This window comes from Echinops telfairi, unplaced genomic scaffold, assembly GCF_000313985.2.
Source record: "Echinops telfairi isolate 266 unplaced genomic scaffold, ASM31398v2 ScPeMD7_39;HRSCAF=148, whole genome shotgun sequence".
Taxonomy (NCBI): Eukaryota; Metazoa; Chordata; class Mammalia; order Afrosoricida; family Tenrecidae; genus Echinops; species Echinops telfairi.
Genome location: NW_022103937.1, coordinates 1829373 through 1847905, shown reverse-complemented (window position 1 = coordinate 1847905; position 18533 = coordinate 1829373). Strand labels below are relative to the sequence as shown.

The 18533-nt window shown below is 34.5% G+C and overlaps 1 protein-coding gene and 1 pseudogene across 3 annotated transcripts in view; both read right to left on the bottom strand.

Annotated features, from left to right (window-relative positions):
• TLL1 (tolloid like 1) overlaps positions 1 to 18533 on the bottom strand; it is a 296082-nt gene that overhangs the window by 37929 nt on the left and 239620 nt on the right. For all 3 annotated transcript variants that reach the window (XM_004717383.2, XM_045290498.1, XM_045290499.1), the window contains 4 exons: positions 12364 to 12559; positions 9056 to 9181; positions 7467 to 7627; positions 4663 to 4843 (listed from right to left, as the gene is read on the bottom strand). In XM_004717383.2, the coding sequence (XP_004717440.1) occupies positions 4663 to 4843; positions 7467 to 7627; positions 9056 to 9181; positions 12364 to 12559 (664 nt within the window). The remainder of the gene's footprint in view (positions 1 to 4662; positions 4844 to 7466; positions 7628 to 9055; positions 9182 to 12363; positions 12560 to 18533) is intronic.
• LOC105979905 lies at positions 153 to 3921 on the bottom strand (annotated as a pseudogene).

The window sequence follows — 18533 nt, the reverse complement described above, 5'->3', positions numbered from 1 at the left end:
AGGTCCAGAATGCCCTGCTGACAGAGCACAGGGCTGGCAGATCCCTCTGGAGGCTCTAGGGTCTGACTAAAGACAGTGGCGTCATGGTGCTATTTTCACGCATATCCTCTTGGAGTCAGGCCGCGGCCCTCTGTGCGTGGAGGAGAGGCTCCTTAGGTCTGCAGCAACTCGGGCTGGACGCGCGCCGCTTTCCGGAATTCCTTAGTGTGGGTTTTGGGGGGCTGCATTTCACACCTGCTGATGGGAACCATCTGGACACCTGATTCACTGTGGCCCACCACCACGCCCAGCTCATTCTCCGCTGTGGTCAGCAGGTAGTTGGACTGTGCATCACCTAGAGTGATCACTTTGGCCAAGACAATGTCACCTGGGCGGAAAGTCTTATCAATTTCAACCTAGTCTTTTTCAGTAGCTCGGATATCTTCCTTGCGGGTAGTTCCTCGAAAAGAGTTCTTAAGGGGCGTGGACCCTGCGTAGAGAATGTGCACGTTGGCAAAGCTGGAATCGATGCTGGAAACCTTACGGGTTACAACAGCCCCCACTGTCGGCATTAACTGGGACTCCGTCGTCGTCTCTCTCATCACAGACACCCCAGGCAGCGCGGCGTTCTCGCTGCTCTTGGCCATGCAGGGTGTACGTGCCGCTGCCCGGGCTGCCCTCCTCCAAGTTACACAGATGTTCGCCGGGGACGCAGTACCTCACCCGGGAACCATGACTGCTCCGGCCCCGGGGCCGGGGGCAAGAGAGGCTAATTACGTATTTTTAAGTATTCTCAATACTAGTAACATAAATCTCCTATCCATCTTACTGTGATGTATACAATCTGTAGTATCTCTTTGACTTTCCTACTCATTTTCTAATGAATAGAGTTATCCTACATAATTTATAAATTTAAATGATAATATTATAACAGCAAAGAATGGGAGTATGTGAAGATAACATGTATAATGTAAATAGAACTTATCTATTAAAATTCATACTCATAAATTATGATTTTGTGTAATTATCCTAATTAGAAAAATCACAATTATTACCTAAGTCCTTATTTGTTGCCTTCTTAATAATTGTGATAATATTTGTGATACTTGTACTAAACCAGCTATTTAATAGAAATATTGTGTATTTATTTTCCCGTTTCCTGTGGAAATATCATACTCACTAACAGATATTTCCAGAAATTTGAATGTGAAATGAGTCCAATTACTCATGGAAAACCACAGCATTTTAAACAATGAACATGACAGATTACTAAGACTTTTCACTGAATTGAACAGTGGACACTGAAAATTTATAAATTTATCTTGGAATTAAAAAAATATATATGTAAGGGATATATATATTAATATATACATATATATGTAATGGAAATATATCTCTTGCTGTTTTCCAGGTCTTAAACATATTGAATGTAGCACATAATTAATGTAATTTGCATAGGGTTTGATCAGCTCTTGTAATTAATAAAATGATCTGTGAAGCAAGACATTTGAAATACTATGTGAAATTGAGCAATTTACTTAACTCTTCACAGTTTTTTCATCTCTCAAATGAAATACCAATTAGAATATTGAAGACATGTTATTATTAAAAGAAATAATGTGTGCCTGCAGAAGGAGTTCTCAAAAATGGCAGCTATAATGTGAAAATTTTGAGTACAACTCTCTTGAATATTATTCTTCAATTTACTTACCTTAACTGCCTACACTCTATCAAATAATATTAGCCAGGCTTTTACAAAATGAAGTCTTATCTAGTAATGCATTTAGAATGAAAATAAAAAGCATTTATGAATATAGAAAACAGGCAATAGGAGATTATTTCCCAGATGATTTATATCAGTTAATGTAATTTACATGTTAATTAGCTATTATGATCTTAACCGCTCACCAAAGTACTGTTAATTTTATAGATCACAGCAATACTTAACAATAAGTAGCAATACTTAAACTCTTATATATTATGCTTTAAGATCTGTATTGTAAGAATTAAAGATGCATAACTTATATTGCAATAATATAGTGCTAAAGATGCAAATTAAATAATCTGTATGTACCATTTGGGAAGTTTTTCCTAACCAAAAATATCAGAAAGAGAACTTTATATTTCAGTATGCCGTTGTTATTGGTGTGCACTTCTTTTCAATTCATGGCACATCCATTGTACCAGAGTAGAATTGTGCTCCACAGTTTTCAACGGGGCATTCTTTCAGGAGGAGCTCTTGTGACTCAGTTAAGTATTCAGTTACTAACCAAAAAGTCCAAGTGTCGTACCCAACAACCACGTTAGGACAAAGACGTGGCAATGTTTTTCTGGAAAGATTGACAGCCTTGGAAGCCCTGGGGTGGGGGGGATTCTACTCTGTTTTATCAGTTAACTATGAAAGGAATTTGAAGAGACAGCGATATATTTTATTGTTATTGATTATTATTATTATTGTTTAATCTTTCAGCAGCCAATCAATGCTGTTGTCAGAGTTGCCTCTGGGTCAGTTCAAACCTCCAGCCTTTCAGCTGGCATTAGAGCTGTTAAGCATTTGGATTACAGGGTCTCTGTTATGGATGCTACTTAAACCAAAGGTTTTGGGTTATCTTCAAATAACCCAAAGTAATCGTACTTTGTAGACAGTGTATATATTGTCTTCAACTTTATTTTTAACAAGTTAGTACAAGTTTATTTTGCTGCACACATAATTGATAACCATGCAGTTATTAATAATATATATTTCCATTATATTGTTGAAGATCCCTCAGAAGAGAGGTCTTCAAATTTACTTTTAAGAATTGCTAAATAAAAATCTTTAACTTTAAAAATATTCTGAATATATTGTTATTGTGGGAAAAAATATATTCACTTTATAATTTAAAAAATCAACTAATTATTCAGGTGATTGTAAGCTAAGTAGTCTTATCTGACCATCAGTTCACAAAAAATTGTAAATATATAATTATAAAAAGTGAAATCTAAGAGAATCTTCTTTTTTTGTTAAAAATTCTTCTTTATGTAACATAAATATTGAATTAGTGCCAAAGAGAACCTTTAAAAGGTTATTAAAATGATAGAATTCCAGGTAAAAAGAAGAAGAGAGAACAAGGGGTCTGGTTTCCATTTATTTGGGTATGCTTTGTATATAATTTGAACCTCTATGGAGCTTGTGAACCTTCATTTCAATTACACTGCTACCCCAAACAAACCCTGGAGATTGTTCATCGCATTCACTTTAAACACATGGGACCTAGAATAAATGGACTTGGAATTAACCCAATGCAAATTACTTAAAATTAAAACACAATTGAAATTCAGGTGTTTAGAATTGCTAGCCATGCTGAAAAACAGAATCATTTACTACATTAAGGTTATTTCTGTTTTATCTATTTTTGAGGTTTTTAGAATGACAAGTTTATATGGCAGTGATTCTGACGTGGAGAAAATAAGGTAATTCACTTTTATTTACATAGATTTCTTAAAAAGTTAGAACATTTTGTAAAACTTCAGCTCTTGAAAAGAGAAATTTTACTTTGAATTGGTTGAACTAAACACTGAATTCCAATCACACAGGGATCAACCATTACATATCCTTAAAAACATATTATCTGTAATAAAATCATAATGTCTATATATCTTTTCATTTTTAACAATTTCTATTGTGATAAGGTAAAGTGACTTGATTTAGTTTTAAGCTAATAATTAGACTAAAAATACAATGTTAATAATGAGTATGTTGCTAAATAGTAAGAATGAAAGCTATGTTGTTAAAATGAGAACATACACAAAGATAATTTTTTAATTATCTTCTAGGTTTTTGGAAGTCAGTTATGATTCTCCATCACAATAAAGAGTAAAGTTGTAATATGAAATATAATTATAAATATTTTTGTGTTGTCTGTACCTGGCTCTATAATATTTGACTGTTTTATATAACATCCAGGTTTTGGGTAAGTACTCTTATTCAGGAGTACATAAGGGCTCCTATTATTAACATTCTTATATAGACAACAAAGTATCATGCATAGGTAGGCATGCAATCTATGTTCCTCCAAATCACTTTTACCGAAAATGATAACGAACAGCTAGGATGTGATTTACACCAATCTGCCTGAAAAAGTATATGCATGCACATTGTTGCTGGCTGCCATTAAGCTAGCCTCTGATTGGGGGGCGGGGAGGGGGACGGGGACATGCACAACAGAAGTGGGTCATTGTGATCATAAGATTTCCATTGACTGTGCTTTGGAAGTAGATTGCCAGCCTTTTCTGCCTCATGTGTCTTGGTCTAGATCTTAAAAAACAAACAAAAAACCAAACCACTGTCAATTCTGACTCATGGGGACTCTATAAAACAGGGTAGAACTGCCCTTGTGAGTTTCAGAGACTGTACCTCTTAATTAGAGTAGAAAGCCAGTCTTTCTCCCTCTTAGCTGGCTGGTGGTTTTGAAATGCTGACGTTGGGGATCACAGCTCAATGGGTAATCACTGACACCACCAGGGCTCATTTTAGTCTGTATAGTTCTTTGTAAACTTGATCAGCATCATGGTAACCCGTCAGCCTCCCCTGACACAGGGATAGTGAAAGAGCTTGTGGCATAATGTCTGGGAATCAAACCCCAATCTCCTAAATGGAGAGTGAGAATTCTACTACTGAATACAGGATGTGAATATTCATACCTGAGAAAAAATGTGCTTTGAAGCCTTTTTTGGATACAGTATTGTCAGATTTGAATTCAATTCTCATGTTATTGAACTGCGACGTGATTACTTCAGGCACTTCAGCACCACAGAATTTGCCATGCAATTTTGACTCCGAAGAAAGGCCACTCCAGATCTCCACATAATCATATTTGCAAACCTATGAAAGACACGGATATTGTAGTCACCAGAGTTGAGAAGACTAGATGACTGGAATTTATTTTTTATGCATCATGTTTTCGTGTTCTCTGGTTATCAAACTGAATTTAATAGATAATAAAAAATGAAGAAAATAAAAAATATATGAGGCAAAGGCATGAAAAACAAACTAGAGAATTTTGCTTTATTACTAAGAATGATATGCAAATTCAGACTTGTTTGTATGTGTTCATAGCATGCATCTTTCCAAAATATACAAAAGAACAAGGACCAGAGATAAATAATTGTTAAACGGTGGTCTTGGTTATCACAAGGAAAGCAGCAGCTACTTTCTTATGCATTTTTTTTATTTTCAAGTTTTCACTAAGAACTGACAAAACACCTTTCAAGTACTATTTTAATTACTGCTCACAACAATGATAGAAAATGGATACATTTAGTCTAGTAAACAATAATCAACAGAAGTAATCCTCTGCATTGTAGAGGGGAAAATTGATGTTTAGAAAAGTTTGCATATTTTATCAAAAAGTATACTCTTTCTGTGTAGAACCACAATGAGTAACAGCAACAGAGGTTTGCATGGACTGGTGTTGTGCCCACAAACACTACATTCTAAGCAGAGTGACACTAGTAATAACTTTCAAAGTAAACAATAGATAATAAAAACCACTGTTTGCCTTTTAAACTCATTAAAAGTTTCTTTTAGTTAGTTAAGAATTAATTCTTAGTTTCTTTGAATTGCTAAATAATTACCCTGTAGTATTGCTTTGAGGTAAACAATTAGGCTCTTATTCAGTGAGATGAGGCAAGAGTTTATATAAAAATGATGTATTCATATTCATATAAATTCATTCTGATTTATAGCACTAAATCATCATCTCATTTATACCACCAAAATGAAAGCAATTGAGCGAATGCCAGGTACTCTTACGTAATTTTATGGCCACCAACAGCTATTTCCATAACACACTCTTTCAAAGTTCCTATAGAGCACATTTTAAAGAACACATCTTGTATGAATAATCTTATTACGTAATTGTGTAATTAGGACAGTTTAACAATGTATGTGATGAGCCCTAGACACAGCCTGTATCTTGCACTGTATCAACTCAAACAACTGGTTCTTGTGATATAGGTGATATATAAGGAACATGCTTTAGGGAAAATCAATTTTTTTTCTATCTACTTTATTTTAATTGTCATATTTGTTCAGAGAGAATTTTAAAGCACAAAATAATGGTCCAGGACTGAGCTGTCTGCAATTGACTTTCCTTTTGATTACCAATGTAATTAATAGGTTAATGCAGCTTAAACTACAACTATATATTCTATAAATCAAGTTTTTGCTCAGGATTTTAATTTTATGCAACTAAGATAATAAACTATGAAAATGCACCATATTCTGTAACATCATTCCACATAATAATGTCACTGCCTATTAAAGAATTCTGGGGCATATTAGAGAGTTTTCAAAGGGCTTGTCTATGAATAAAGACTTACTATGAAAATTATGCTTTAAGAGCACAATCTTCTCTTTATACAAAACTCATCAATGATCCTTCCAGAACACAAACTTCTATTCTTATCAGAGACATCTACATGCACCAAATGTCATCCTTGTGCAAACTAATCAATTTAAGGTAAACCATGAAACTAGAAATCATCCAACACCAAGTTCATATCAAATCATAGACTTTTCAGGAAAATTCTCATTTTCAAAGAGCAAGGCTTATACGAAAGCTTTCTCAAAAACACTATGCCAGTTATTTTATTCAGTTTAACATTTCCTCACATTTGAGATAATTATTGAAGGAAATAGCATTTTATGTGGATAACATATCATAAAAATAGAAAATTTATGATTATTTACTATAAAACTTACATGAAATATAAAAATAATTTCAAAAGTCCCACTAAGCTCAGAGTCTGCAGGTATATAAATTAAACAAACTATGTTGATCATACAAAGGACACATTTCCAAACATTCTTATTTCTAGGCGTGGCATTCCATTAGAATATAGTATGTGCTTATTAGCACATAATCATTTTCAAATAAGTGATTTTACTTGTTTAAAAATGGTCTCATAACAGTTAACTTAATGAAAGAAAGGTAGTTTCATCTAAATGCATTTTATTGAAGTCTAACAGCTCAATCTTTTTATGAATCATAAGCATATGCATAATAATAAACTTTATATAATGAAAATATATCATTTCTATAGCTAAAATATAGCAGGTTCACCTAAATGGATATTTTTTACTATGACTCAATCAGTTGATGTTGATTTATTTTTTCCATAAAGGTCTATGTGACATTCAATCAACCCTAAATATTTCAGTTCTTTAATAAATCAAGGAATGGGATATATTAAACATATTTTCAATCTCACCTAAGTAGTTCAAAATATTACATAATCCCACCACCCATCCACCCCCCACACACAAAGTCATAAGCAGTGGTTTTAAAAATCACAAACAGAAATGAGCAATGAGCAATTGACAAAAAAATAAAACTATAACATTATAATAATAAATGCATTCATTTTTGTTTAGATTTTCTTTTCAGTTTGGCTTTAGAATTACCAAAACATGATATGAATAGCTGCATTTATTGTTCACTCACTTCGTTGCCTTCCAGTTCAAAAAACTCAAACTTCATAGAAATTCTATGTTGGGTTGGTGCGACTACTTGCCACACACAGTTTTTGTTAGGAGGGTACTCCTTGGGCCAGCCTGGTGTGGTGATGGTGCCATTCAGCTTGGTCAGAAGGCCTCCACAAGCCGCTAGAAGAAATAAAAGGAAAAGGTATTCTTTTTTTTTTAAATCACACCTAGGCATACTTTGTCATTGATCACAAAGCACCTCAGCATGACAAATACTGCTGAAAGCTTATTTCAGCATTGAAATGTAGAAAGTTTCAGTCTCTGAGTTATCTTTCAGATTTTCTTATACTTTAGCACAGGTACTTTAATGATCTGATCTAATTTAAAAAGGAATAAAAGTTTGTAGCTTTTCATATAAGCAAATTATTACAGTATTACAACTTTTTAGATTAGTTAAAAGTTGGGCAATGCAAATAAAGCTGGGGCTCATTTTATATTTTAAATGACTATAATATCTGGAGTCCAGTGGCTTACAGGGTTACACATTGATCTGCTACCCTTAAGGTAAGTAGTTCAAACTCACCAGCAACACTCCATGGGAGAAAGATGGGGCTTTCTGTTTCAGTAAAGATTTATCATCTTAGAAACCTTCTTGGGCAGTTCTACACTTTTCTATAGGGTCTCTATGAGATGGAATCAAATCCATGAATATCTAGTATAGATATAGCACCTGTATATACATGCAAATATATATGAGGTTTGTAGTGCAAATTCACAAAAACATATATGGAAAAAAAAAACCACTGTCTTCTATAATCAAACAAAAATCTATAGTTGATTTCCTTAAAATTTCTAGCTGGTAATATACTCTGATAAGATAATGCATTTTATTCAAAGAAACACTTAAGTAATGTGTTTCAATTTTTCCCTTTTAAATATAATTTTCATAGAAATGTGCTATATATTTTTCTATTCTGATCAGAGCATCTAAATAATAAAGAAATTGGCCAAATTAGAGTATTCTAAAGCCTGTGAAGCAAAAATAACATTTTACTACAATTCATAATTTACTAATTAGGAATTAGTAAATTGCTAATAATTTACTACAATTAATAATTAATTCCTAAGGAGTCTGAGTTACCTAAAGTAGTTGGTATTTGTATTCTACATGTTTCTCTCTGGATATAAGAACTCAGTGGCAAGGAGTGTGATTGAGTTTGGGTTCAGCATCAGTTGTTGACAGTAAGGCCAGCAGTTCAACTCAACCACATATTCTGCAAGTGAGGTGATGTTCTCCTGTAAAGATTTACTGCCAAGGAAACCCTAGAAAGCAGTTCTACTTTGTCCTATGGCATTGCTATGAGTTGGAATAGGCCTGATGGCAGTTGGTATATATGAATATTACATGTGGACTCCACAATTAGGCTTGTCAGGAGAAAAGCCTGCCTATGTATTTCTAAAAAAATCAGCTGCTGAAAACCAAGTGGAACACAGTTCCACCCTGACACAGAGGATCACTATGGTAACACACACCCACACACCTCGTCCAGCTGACCACAGAAGGAGAGGTTTGATTCCATAAAAGGAACCATGCAACTCAAGTCTTACCTTCACAGGTCCTTTTGTCCAGTGCCAACTCATATCCAGGTTCGCACGCACATTGATAGCTTCCAAGAGTGTTGAGGCAACGCTGTTCACAACCACCTCGATCAGGTTTTGCACACTCATCCTCCTCTATAAAGAGGTGAAAATTATATAGCAACTAAAGTTTGGTTTGACTATTTGGGAATATTTTTAAAGGTTAAATTTAATGGCCTTGAATAAACTGGGTCAACTGGTTGTTGTTTTTTTCCAGAAAAAAAATACAGCATCAGTTTTATAGGCCTTTATAAATGATGAACACAAATTCATGTTGCCTTAAACTAAAAATCGCATTGCATGAGAATTAAAAGAAAGAGTTGAAACCTATAGCATGGACAACTGAGATCATTTTCATAGAGATTCAATTTGTGACTTTTATCTGAATTCAAGGTTCAAACAATGATTATTAAAACTCAGTGATATTTTTTGGAATGAAATGGAAAAAAATACCGAAAATCTTTAACTTTACTTGTTAGTGCATGGTATACTGTGGTTTCCTAGATATATTTTGAAAAACAATTTAAGGGAATATTATTACTAAGAAATGCACTGTGGTAAATATAAATTTTAAAATGAAGCAAACAAAATAAAACTTTGAAACAAGTGAACTTTTTAAAGCCAGTAGGATCAATATTTTTATATTTTTTGTTACAAAATGTACTATTATTCTTATAAAATATATGCAGTTTTAATTGAATATGAGAACATTATAAAATATATGAAGTATACTAAATTAGGAAAAAACTCTTTAGGAATTCTTCAATAAAAGTTTTAACAGAGGTAAACAATATCTTCTGAGAAATTATGCATCTACAAAATATAGGCATTTTAATAAACACATTTTTAAATCTCACATAAGAGACTTAATAGCATATTTCTTTTACTGTGAAATATCACACATATAGAAAAGGTAAAACATGTAAGTATATATTTCAAAAAATGCTTTACTAGAAATGATATTTTTACTATATACAGTATCACAACATACAAAAAAAATACCAAGGTTCTCTGCTTTATAATTTCATATGGCCAATGCAAAGTAATTTTCAGGGAAAATCTATTACATAACTATATATAATATACACATATATGATGAGGGTACACCCCCCAAGTTGGAATCCCCCCTCAAAAGATATGTATTTAAAACTTTTTTTACAAAACAACTTTATCTCTATTACACTTAGTACATTTGTCAAATCAGTGATTCTATTCCTGGAAACATTTTTCAAACTCATCTGTTTGGATGGCTGACAGCATCTCCATCATATTGTTTTTCACCTTTTCTACATTGCTGTCAAATCAGTATCCTTTTATGTCCCACTTCATTTGTGGAAACAAAAAGAAGTCGCATATGCGAGCTCAGGTGAGTCAAGTGCATGGGGCAAGAAAGGCATGTTGTTTTTTGCAAAAAACAGGCACACTGAGATAGCTGCATGAATAGGTACATTGTTATGGTGGCAAAACCAGTCCCCGTCTGCCACAAATTAAGCCTTTTTTGTCACACACTGTTAGCTATCTTTTCAGAACCTCTAAATAGAAAGCTTGATTAACAGTCTGACATAGTAAAAAGAACTCCAAATGCGCTATCCCCTCACATTAAAAAACAAAACAAAACAAATTCCAAATGCACTATCCCCTCACATTAAATAGAAACAAATGAGCATCATCTTGCTTTTTGATTTCACCTGACAAGCTGTTTGGGGGAAAGGTGACAATGGCATCTTCCACTGCTTTGATTGATGTTTGCTTTCAGGGTTGTAAGAATAGCACCACGTCTCATCACCAGTATTGATCATGGAAAAAATGTCTGTGTCGCTTCAGAGCTGTTCTTTCAAAGCACAGCATGTTTCCACTCAATGCTCTTTTTCTTGATCAATCAGAACCTGAGGCACAAATCTCACAGCCACCCTTCATCATTCTCAAATCTTCTGTTAAAATTTGCAAAACTGAGGTCCATGATAGTCCGTATAACTTCCCCATCCCTTCAATGTCCATAGATGATCTTTGAGCACAAGTGCATGAATTTTGTCAACATTTTTGTCCATTTGAGAAGTTGACAGACATCCAGAATGAGGTTTGTCATCAATCGACATTTCAACATTTTTGAAATGAGAAAACTACTTGTACACTTGAGATCTTCCCATTGTGCTGTCCTTGTAAACTGTGTTCCACATCACAACAGTTTCTGCAGCATTTTTCCCAAGTAGGAAACAAAATTTCACAGTCACACACTGTTCTGTTAAATCTGCCATCACAATCAATGAGGTGCGAACAAAACTGCTTTTAAGAAAAAGTTATTTGATAGCTGGGCTCCATCAGCTCTTTTCACCACATTTGCTTATGTACCATCTTTGTCTTCAGTGATTGTGTTGGGAAGGTGAGCATCATGGAATGCCAGTTTAATAGAACAAAGTATTCTTGCATTGAGGGAGTACTTGCGTGGAGGCCCAATGTCCATCTGCTCCCTTGATAGTAAACCTATAAATATATGCATATAGATCTATTTCCCCATCCTCATATTTAAATATATTTGCATATGTACATGCCTTTATTTAAACCTCTATAAATGCCTTTGCCTCCTAGCTCTTTCCTCTATTTCCTTTTACTTTCCTCTTGTCCCAATATCATGCTCAGCCTTCATTAGGGTTTCAAAGATACAGCATCTAGGGTCTTAAAGACTTGAAGGTAAACAAGTGGCCATCTAGCTTAGAAGCAACAAAGCCCACATGGAAAAAGCACACCAGCCTGTGTGATCATGAGGTATCAAAGAAATCCGGTATCAGGCATCAAAGAACCAAAAAATCAAATCATTGTGATGCCGTGGAAAATTAAAGGTGGTCAGTAGTCATTTTTGTAAAGAAAAATACCTTTGATATCAGCATATTCTGCCAAGGAGGTTACACTGTAAGAGTTGGTTTAGAAAATCCATGAGTTGGAAATAAACTGAAAAACTATGCATCAGTAAGCCATTTTCTGCTTGTGAATTCTTTGTTAATTGCGATGTTCTCCCTATTCAAATTCCTTTTTCTGTGTTGTGCTATTTTGACTGTTTGATAAATACTGATATTAGAGGCTCCCTGCTCTTTCTTCTCAACAAAGTTTCAGATACCAGAACTCATCTAGTAAGTTTTTTAATTTAAAAAATCTCCTAAATATCCTTATAAACTTTGCATTCTTAAGATTTCAACACTATAATTCAGCTTTAAATGAAATATAAACATCATGGTAACCTCTAAAAAAGAAAACCTCACATTTATAAATTATTTCAAATTTACCTTTAAAAAAAGTAGCAGCAAACCCAGCTTTGTTTACAGTTCCATCAGAAACAAACTTCATCCACAGGGTATTGGCGGTTGACCTTATATCTTCAGGTTTATCATAACCACAGAAGCGCCCTATTAAAGGACTATTTCCGCTGCTTCCATCTCGAACTTCTACGTAGTCATAGGCACAGTTGTCATGTCTCTCAATCTGTAAGAGTATAAATAGCTGACATTTTAGATAAACCGTTTCATAAAAAAATTGCTGTTTTCTCAATGCTATATTGACATGTTAATAAAAGGAGTATGGATATGAAATGGGCGCATTTCTCATGACAGTTACATGAGCGATAGCTATGATGCATATAAATAAAGGATGTATTATTCTAGTAAATAGAAAAAAATGAAAAGTACTCATGTGCACACATGGGGCAAGATCAACAGAAGTTAACTGTCTTAAAAAAGAGAGAGAGAGTATAATGTAAGTAATGTATTTGTTTTGTAAATAGAGATGAAGAAAATATAAAGATGTTATTTAAAAAACAGGGCAAGATATGGTTTAAGTAATGTATATTTTCCTTTGAAATATTATAAAAAAGAATCATAACTGTTATTTTATTCAAAGAGAAGCTGGATTCAAATTATGTCAAGTATAGCACTGTTTTAGGCTATCTCCTTGTAAAAAGAAAATTAGATAATATGGGATTATGTTTCTTCTTGGATGATGAAATTATTTCTCGGTAATTAGCATAAATTTGTATAGAAAAATTCAACTCACTGCCATTGAGTTAACTCCAACTCATAGCAACCTGATAGGACAAGGTAGAACTGGCCCTGTGGGTTTCCAAGACTGTAACTTTGGATGGGATTAGAAAGCCTCCTCTTTCTCCCACAATTTATGTAGAGGTAACTGAACTGTGGGATCATCTGGGGCTTCTCTCTCTCAAGGTACCATGGCCTAGCATGGTTAAGCCCTTTGACCTAAGCCATAGGTTGGCAAACTGTGGCTCTTTTAGCACATACATGTGGCTCTGAAGTAAAATTGAAGTAAAATTTATAATACCACTTTAAAATTTCCTTATTTGTAAGCATATATTTATAGCTTTCCAGTAATTTGTAAACTCTTGTGCAGGGACAGGATCCATCTCAAAATTTGGCGCTTAACCGATAGCATAGAGGAATATAATTGCTTACTTAACAACTAAGTGCAAATATCGGGTCAACTTATTGATCTAAAAAAAGTGTGTAGACCTATGTTTTGGTCTCATGGACCTATGTTTTGTCTCTCAACTTACATTAAAAAGCAAAATAGACAAAATTTAGCTATAAATTGTTAAGATGACACAAAAATGCACAAATGTAATTCATATATTTGTTACACAGAGAATAACAGAGTCAGCTAGCTATGAAGTTTTAACAAAGTGAACTGTGTATTACAAAGTTGACTAGGAAGAACCAATCTCTGTAGTTAATAAGGATGTTTTTTTTAAATAAGGATAATTTTAAAGAAACAAAAACAGTATGTAGCCAACTATCTTTCGAAGTGTAATTCAACAATTACATGCTGACAATTCAACATTAGTCCAAACTAATATCAGGCAATATGAAAAGGCTTTAAAAAATTCATTTTGAAAAATTCCATTATCTTTTAGTTCCACTTCTCAATGAGCTTTTTGAAGTCCCCTCTGTGGGAAGCAGGAAGGGCCTGGAAGAAAGTGTATGTGGCCAGCTCCCAGCACCTGTGGCCACTGGTCTAGGCATTCCAGACCTAGTGAGAGGCATGCCTTCACAGTCAGAGATAATGGAAAGAGCCAAGTGCACATATGCTTCAGGAAGGATGCTTCTCCACGTCTACCCTCCATGAAATAATCATATACAGCAGTCTCCTACAGATGCCTGGCTCCTCACATGCACTGTTAAAGGATGCTTATCTCTAAGACAATTTGCTCCTTTTGTCTCTTGTTCTCAAGAAGTGATACACGCCATTTGTCTCTTGCATGCCAGGTGCTCCTTTTGAAGTGTTCCCTAGAGAGCTTAGAACATTCAAGATGAAAACACTGTCCATTTTATTGTGTGTGTATAAACAAGAGGCTCTGTACTATATGGAGGTCTCAATACTATAAGACAGGGCACTGATATAGCAAAATCTCATTTGTTGGCCAACCAACAGTCCACCACTCTTGGTACAGCTGTCTTCTATTTCCTTGGACAGTACGTGTTTTCCGGCTACGTCCATAGGTTACAAGTGTGTCTGAGGTAGACGCCAGTTCACCCAGTGAGCTTCCGGTATGGGGCTCACCCATGCTCCTTTATTGGCTCCCCAACAATGCAGGATTCAGTGTGTCAGTGTTCTATGGCACCCAGTCTGGGTTCCTGGGATACGCCCAAATGCCTGAGGACAGTTCTTGACAGCTGCTTCCATGCGCATTGATTATTCAGAAGAATGAAACCTTTGGCAATTTCATGTACTTTGCCATTTTTTTGGATGCTGTTTAAATCATTGTCTTTTTGTTCAGATATAATCCACACTGAAGAATATAGTCTTTGATCTTCAACTGTAAGTATTTCAATTTGTCTTCCTTTTTGGTATCTGCAGTTGGGTAATCTGCATATCTCAGATTGTTAATGAGCCTTCCTCCAATCTTGATATGATATTCATCTTCATATAGCCCAGTTTATGTTTATTTTTTCAGCAAAAATATGAATATGTAATATGAAAGAATACAAACTGCCACATGCACTATTTCAAACTGCATAGTATCTTTTTTTCTCCCCAATGACTGCTCCTTGATTCATGTACATAGTTTACATGTATACCTGTGAGTGTTCTGGAATTCCCTCTCTTCACAATGGCATCTAGATGTTGTTACTCTCAAATCAGTCAAATGTTTTCATATAGCTGAAATAACGCAGGTGTGTTTCTAGCTACCATTCTTTGCTCTCAGCCAAGATCCTGAGTTACTGAGTTACTTTGTCATTGTGCAACATTTTCTACACCTATATCAAATTACTGAATCAATCTCCAATTGCATTACTTAATATACAGAATCAATAGAAATTGATATGTTTGAACCTATAAAGTTAGTAAGTCCCCTTGTATCCAAGATCCAGCTGATATCAGCAATAATATATTTCATTATACATTCTCCTCTAAATCTCATTTGGTTTTTAAAAATATTATGTTGTGAATTTTATGTCAGTTTATGGAATGTATCATCGGTCATAAATACACATATACAACTATCATCTTTCAAATCTCCTTATATCTGTGGACCTAATGCCACTCTCCCCAACACCTGTTCAACCTAGATGCATTAAAAATATTGCTTATTCCTCTTTCTCCCTGTGTTTCCCATTTTTATTCTCCTTCTTTCCTAACTCTCTGGACTTTGATTTTGGGTACTCCTGCCCTTTTGATCTTAAAATGGTTGATTATTTTACCATGCATGGGGGTTCAGTTTCAGACCTGAAGGATGACTAATAGTCATAGACTCATTCAGAATAGTAGGTCTCTATTATAATTTTGACTATTGTGCCACATTTTTCTCCACTTGATACAGGGCCTTCTTATGTAATCCCTTTCAAAGCAGTTAGTAGTGGCAGCTGTGCACCATCTAGTGCTAGTTTCAGGGTGGTTTCAAACTGATGTTTTCAGGTTCATTGATCTAATTACTTCCATTTCTTTCAAGTCCCATCACTCATCTTTCTTCCATATGGGAAGAGACCAATGGCTGCATTTCAGATGCTGCTCACAAGCTGTTACATATCCAATCACAAGTAGAATGGGATGTCTTTATGTTGTGTCAATTAACCTTGGTTTCCTCTGAAACTAGTTCTGATGCCCCAGGCCTGGGAACTCATCCCTTCAAAGAGTTTGGTTATGTCTCGGAAGTATCCATAACTTTTCCCGTTATGCTCCACTACATTCATGGACATATTAGCAGCAATGATAAATACAATATACAACTATTATCTTTCAAATCTCCTTATATCACGGGTTATGATAAGAGATGTAAGAGCCCCCAATAAAAGTAATAAAATTAAAAGAACAAAAAGAGAGTGGTGTGAGTAAAAGAGTATTGGAGAAGAGAGACCACAGTCTCTACTCATGTAAAATGTCCTTTAGGATAGAAATACTGACACTATGTATGCATATATATATATATATATTATTATGATTAGAGCTGCATGAGCCCCCAATAAAATGATTTTTAATAAATCTCCTTATATCTGTGGATCTAATCCCACTCTCTCCAACATCTGTTCAGCCTATATGCATCTTCAAGAGTCTTGGGTCACACCTATTACAGGGTTATGTACATAACATTATTTGCTACTGTTGCCTTAAACACTTCCAAATCTTCCAATGGCTTGCCTTGCCTCCATCATTTTTCAACCATCCTCCTTCTTGTTGCATATTGTCTTCTGTCAGTTCCTTGTCTATGCACAATTACAGCTATTCAGGGAATAGCTTCGGAATACTTTGTTATGAGGTGATATTAGTCTTATTGTCTAGTTTCAATACTGTTTGATCCCATTTCCTTGGTATGGGCACAAATATGTATTGCTTCTAATCAGTGGTTTTTTACATGTCTGAATAACAGTTTCCAATGTTGCACCTGTTGTCAAAGCATCTCAACTGGCATTTTACCAATTTATGAAACCTCTTTTTTTTTTTGCCAGTGCTCTCAATGCAGCTCTGAGCCACTTATTTTAAGTGGTTTTTGATCATATGTTAGCTCGTGAAATGGTTAAATGTTAACCAATTCTTTTTAATACAATGACTCGGAATACTCTCCCCGTTTTTTATGGTTTCTGAATCTATCTATTTTTAACCCATTAAGAATCTTACCATATTACATCTCAAGAATAGATTGTTCTCTACTTTGAGAAATGATGATCATTTTTTTCCATTTTGTTTTAAAACTCCAGGTATTTCCATATTTCATTATACTACTTTCCCTCGTGTTCCCATTGAAATACTGTGTTCACCTCTTCTGCTACAACATTTTTGCGTTAGCTTGAGCTACTCCTCACTCAAGAAAATGCTTCAGATTTTCCTTTGACATTCATTGTTGTCTTTCCGTTTAATGTCATTTTAATTACTTCTTACTTTCTTTGTGTGTAATGTTCTTGATGGCATCTCACAAATATACCAGTCTTCAATCACTAGCATTTACTGCATGAAATCTATTATTGAGAAGACCCTTAGTTTCAGGCAAGATATATCCAATGCCAAACTTGGCTCTTTTTACCTTCTCATCATTTTCTTTAATGTCAATTTGAACTTGAATATGAGAAGTTGATTGGTCTGTTCCACACTTAGCCTCTGGCTTTGTCTTGACTGATAATATAGAGTTTCTTCATTTTCCCTTACCAAAGATGTAGTCTATTCAATTCCTATATAAAACATCTGATGATGTCCAGATGTACAGCTGTGCTTCGTGTTGTTTTAATAATGTGTTTATAATGAGTAAGTTATTGGTCATGTAGAACTCTATCATCCAACCTCTGGCATCATTCTTATAACCAAGACCACATTTTCCAACTACTAATTATTATATTGTGTTTCTAACTTTTACACCCTAATCACCAAAACCAGTTTCTTTATCATTGGCATACATGCTTTTTGTTTGTAAATTTAAATAATAGTCAAATTAACTGATCTTCCTTGTAGGTTGTATGTCAAGATAGCTCTTGAAATGTTCTTTTTAACCCTGAATTACAATTAGTCTATATATGTACTCCATCTACTAAGGATTCATGAAAGTAAGCTCAAATGAATGTCTGAATTACTTTGTCATTTTTGTAACATTCTCTACATACTTCTAAATTATTTTATCAATTAATATAGAAAATTGATAGAAATATATATGTCTGAAGCTAAAAAAAAGCCAAGTTATTTGATATCTTAATAGCCTTAACCACCATGAGAAAAAGAATACTAAATTTGATTAATAAAAACGAAAATGGGAAAAAAAACACTTTTTCTTCCCCAGTTAGAGTGTGGACACAGTTTATAGAGCTGAAGACAGAATGCAATGTCATGAATAATTGCACACATAATAAATATGCTTTGATGATAGTGGGACAGGAGGAAAGTCAAGGGAAACAGAGGAAAGAGCTGAGAGGCAAAGGGCATTCATAGAGGTCTAGATAAAGACATGTACATATGCAAATATATT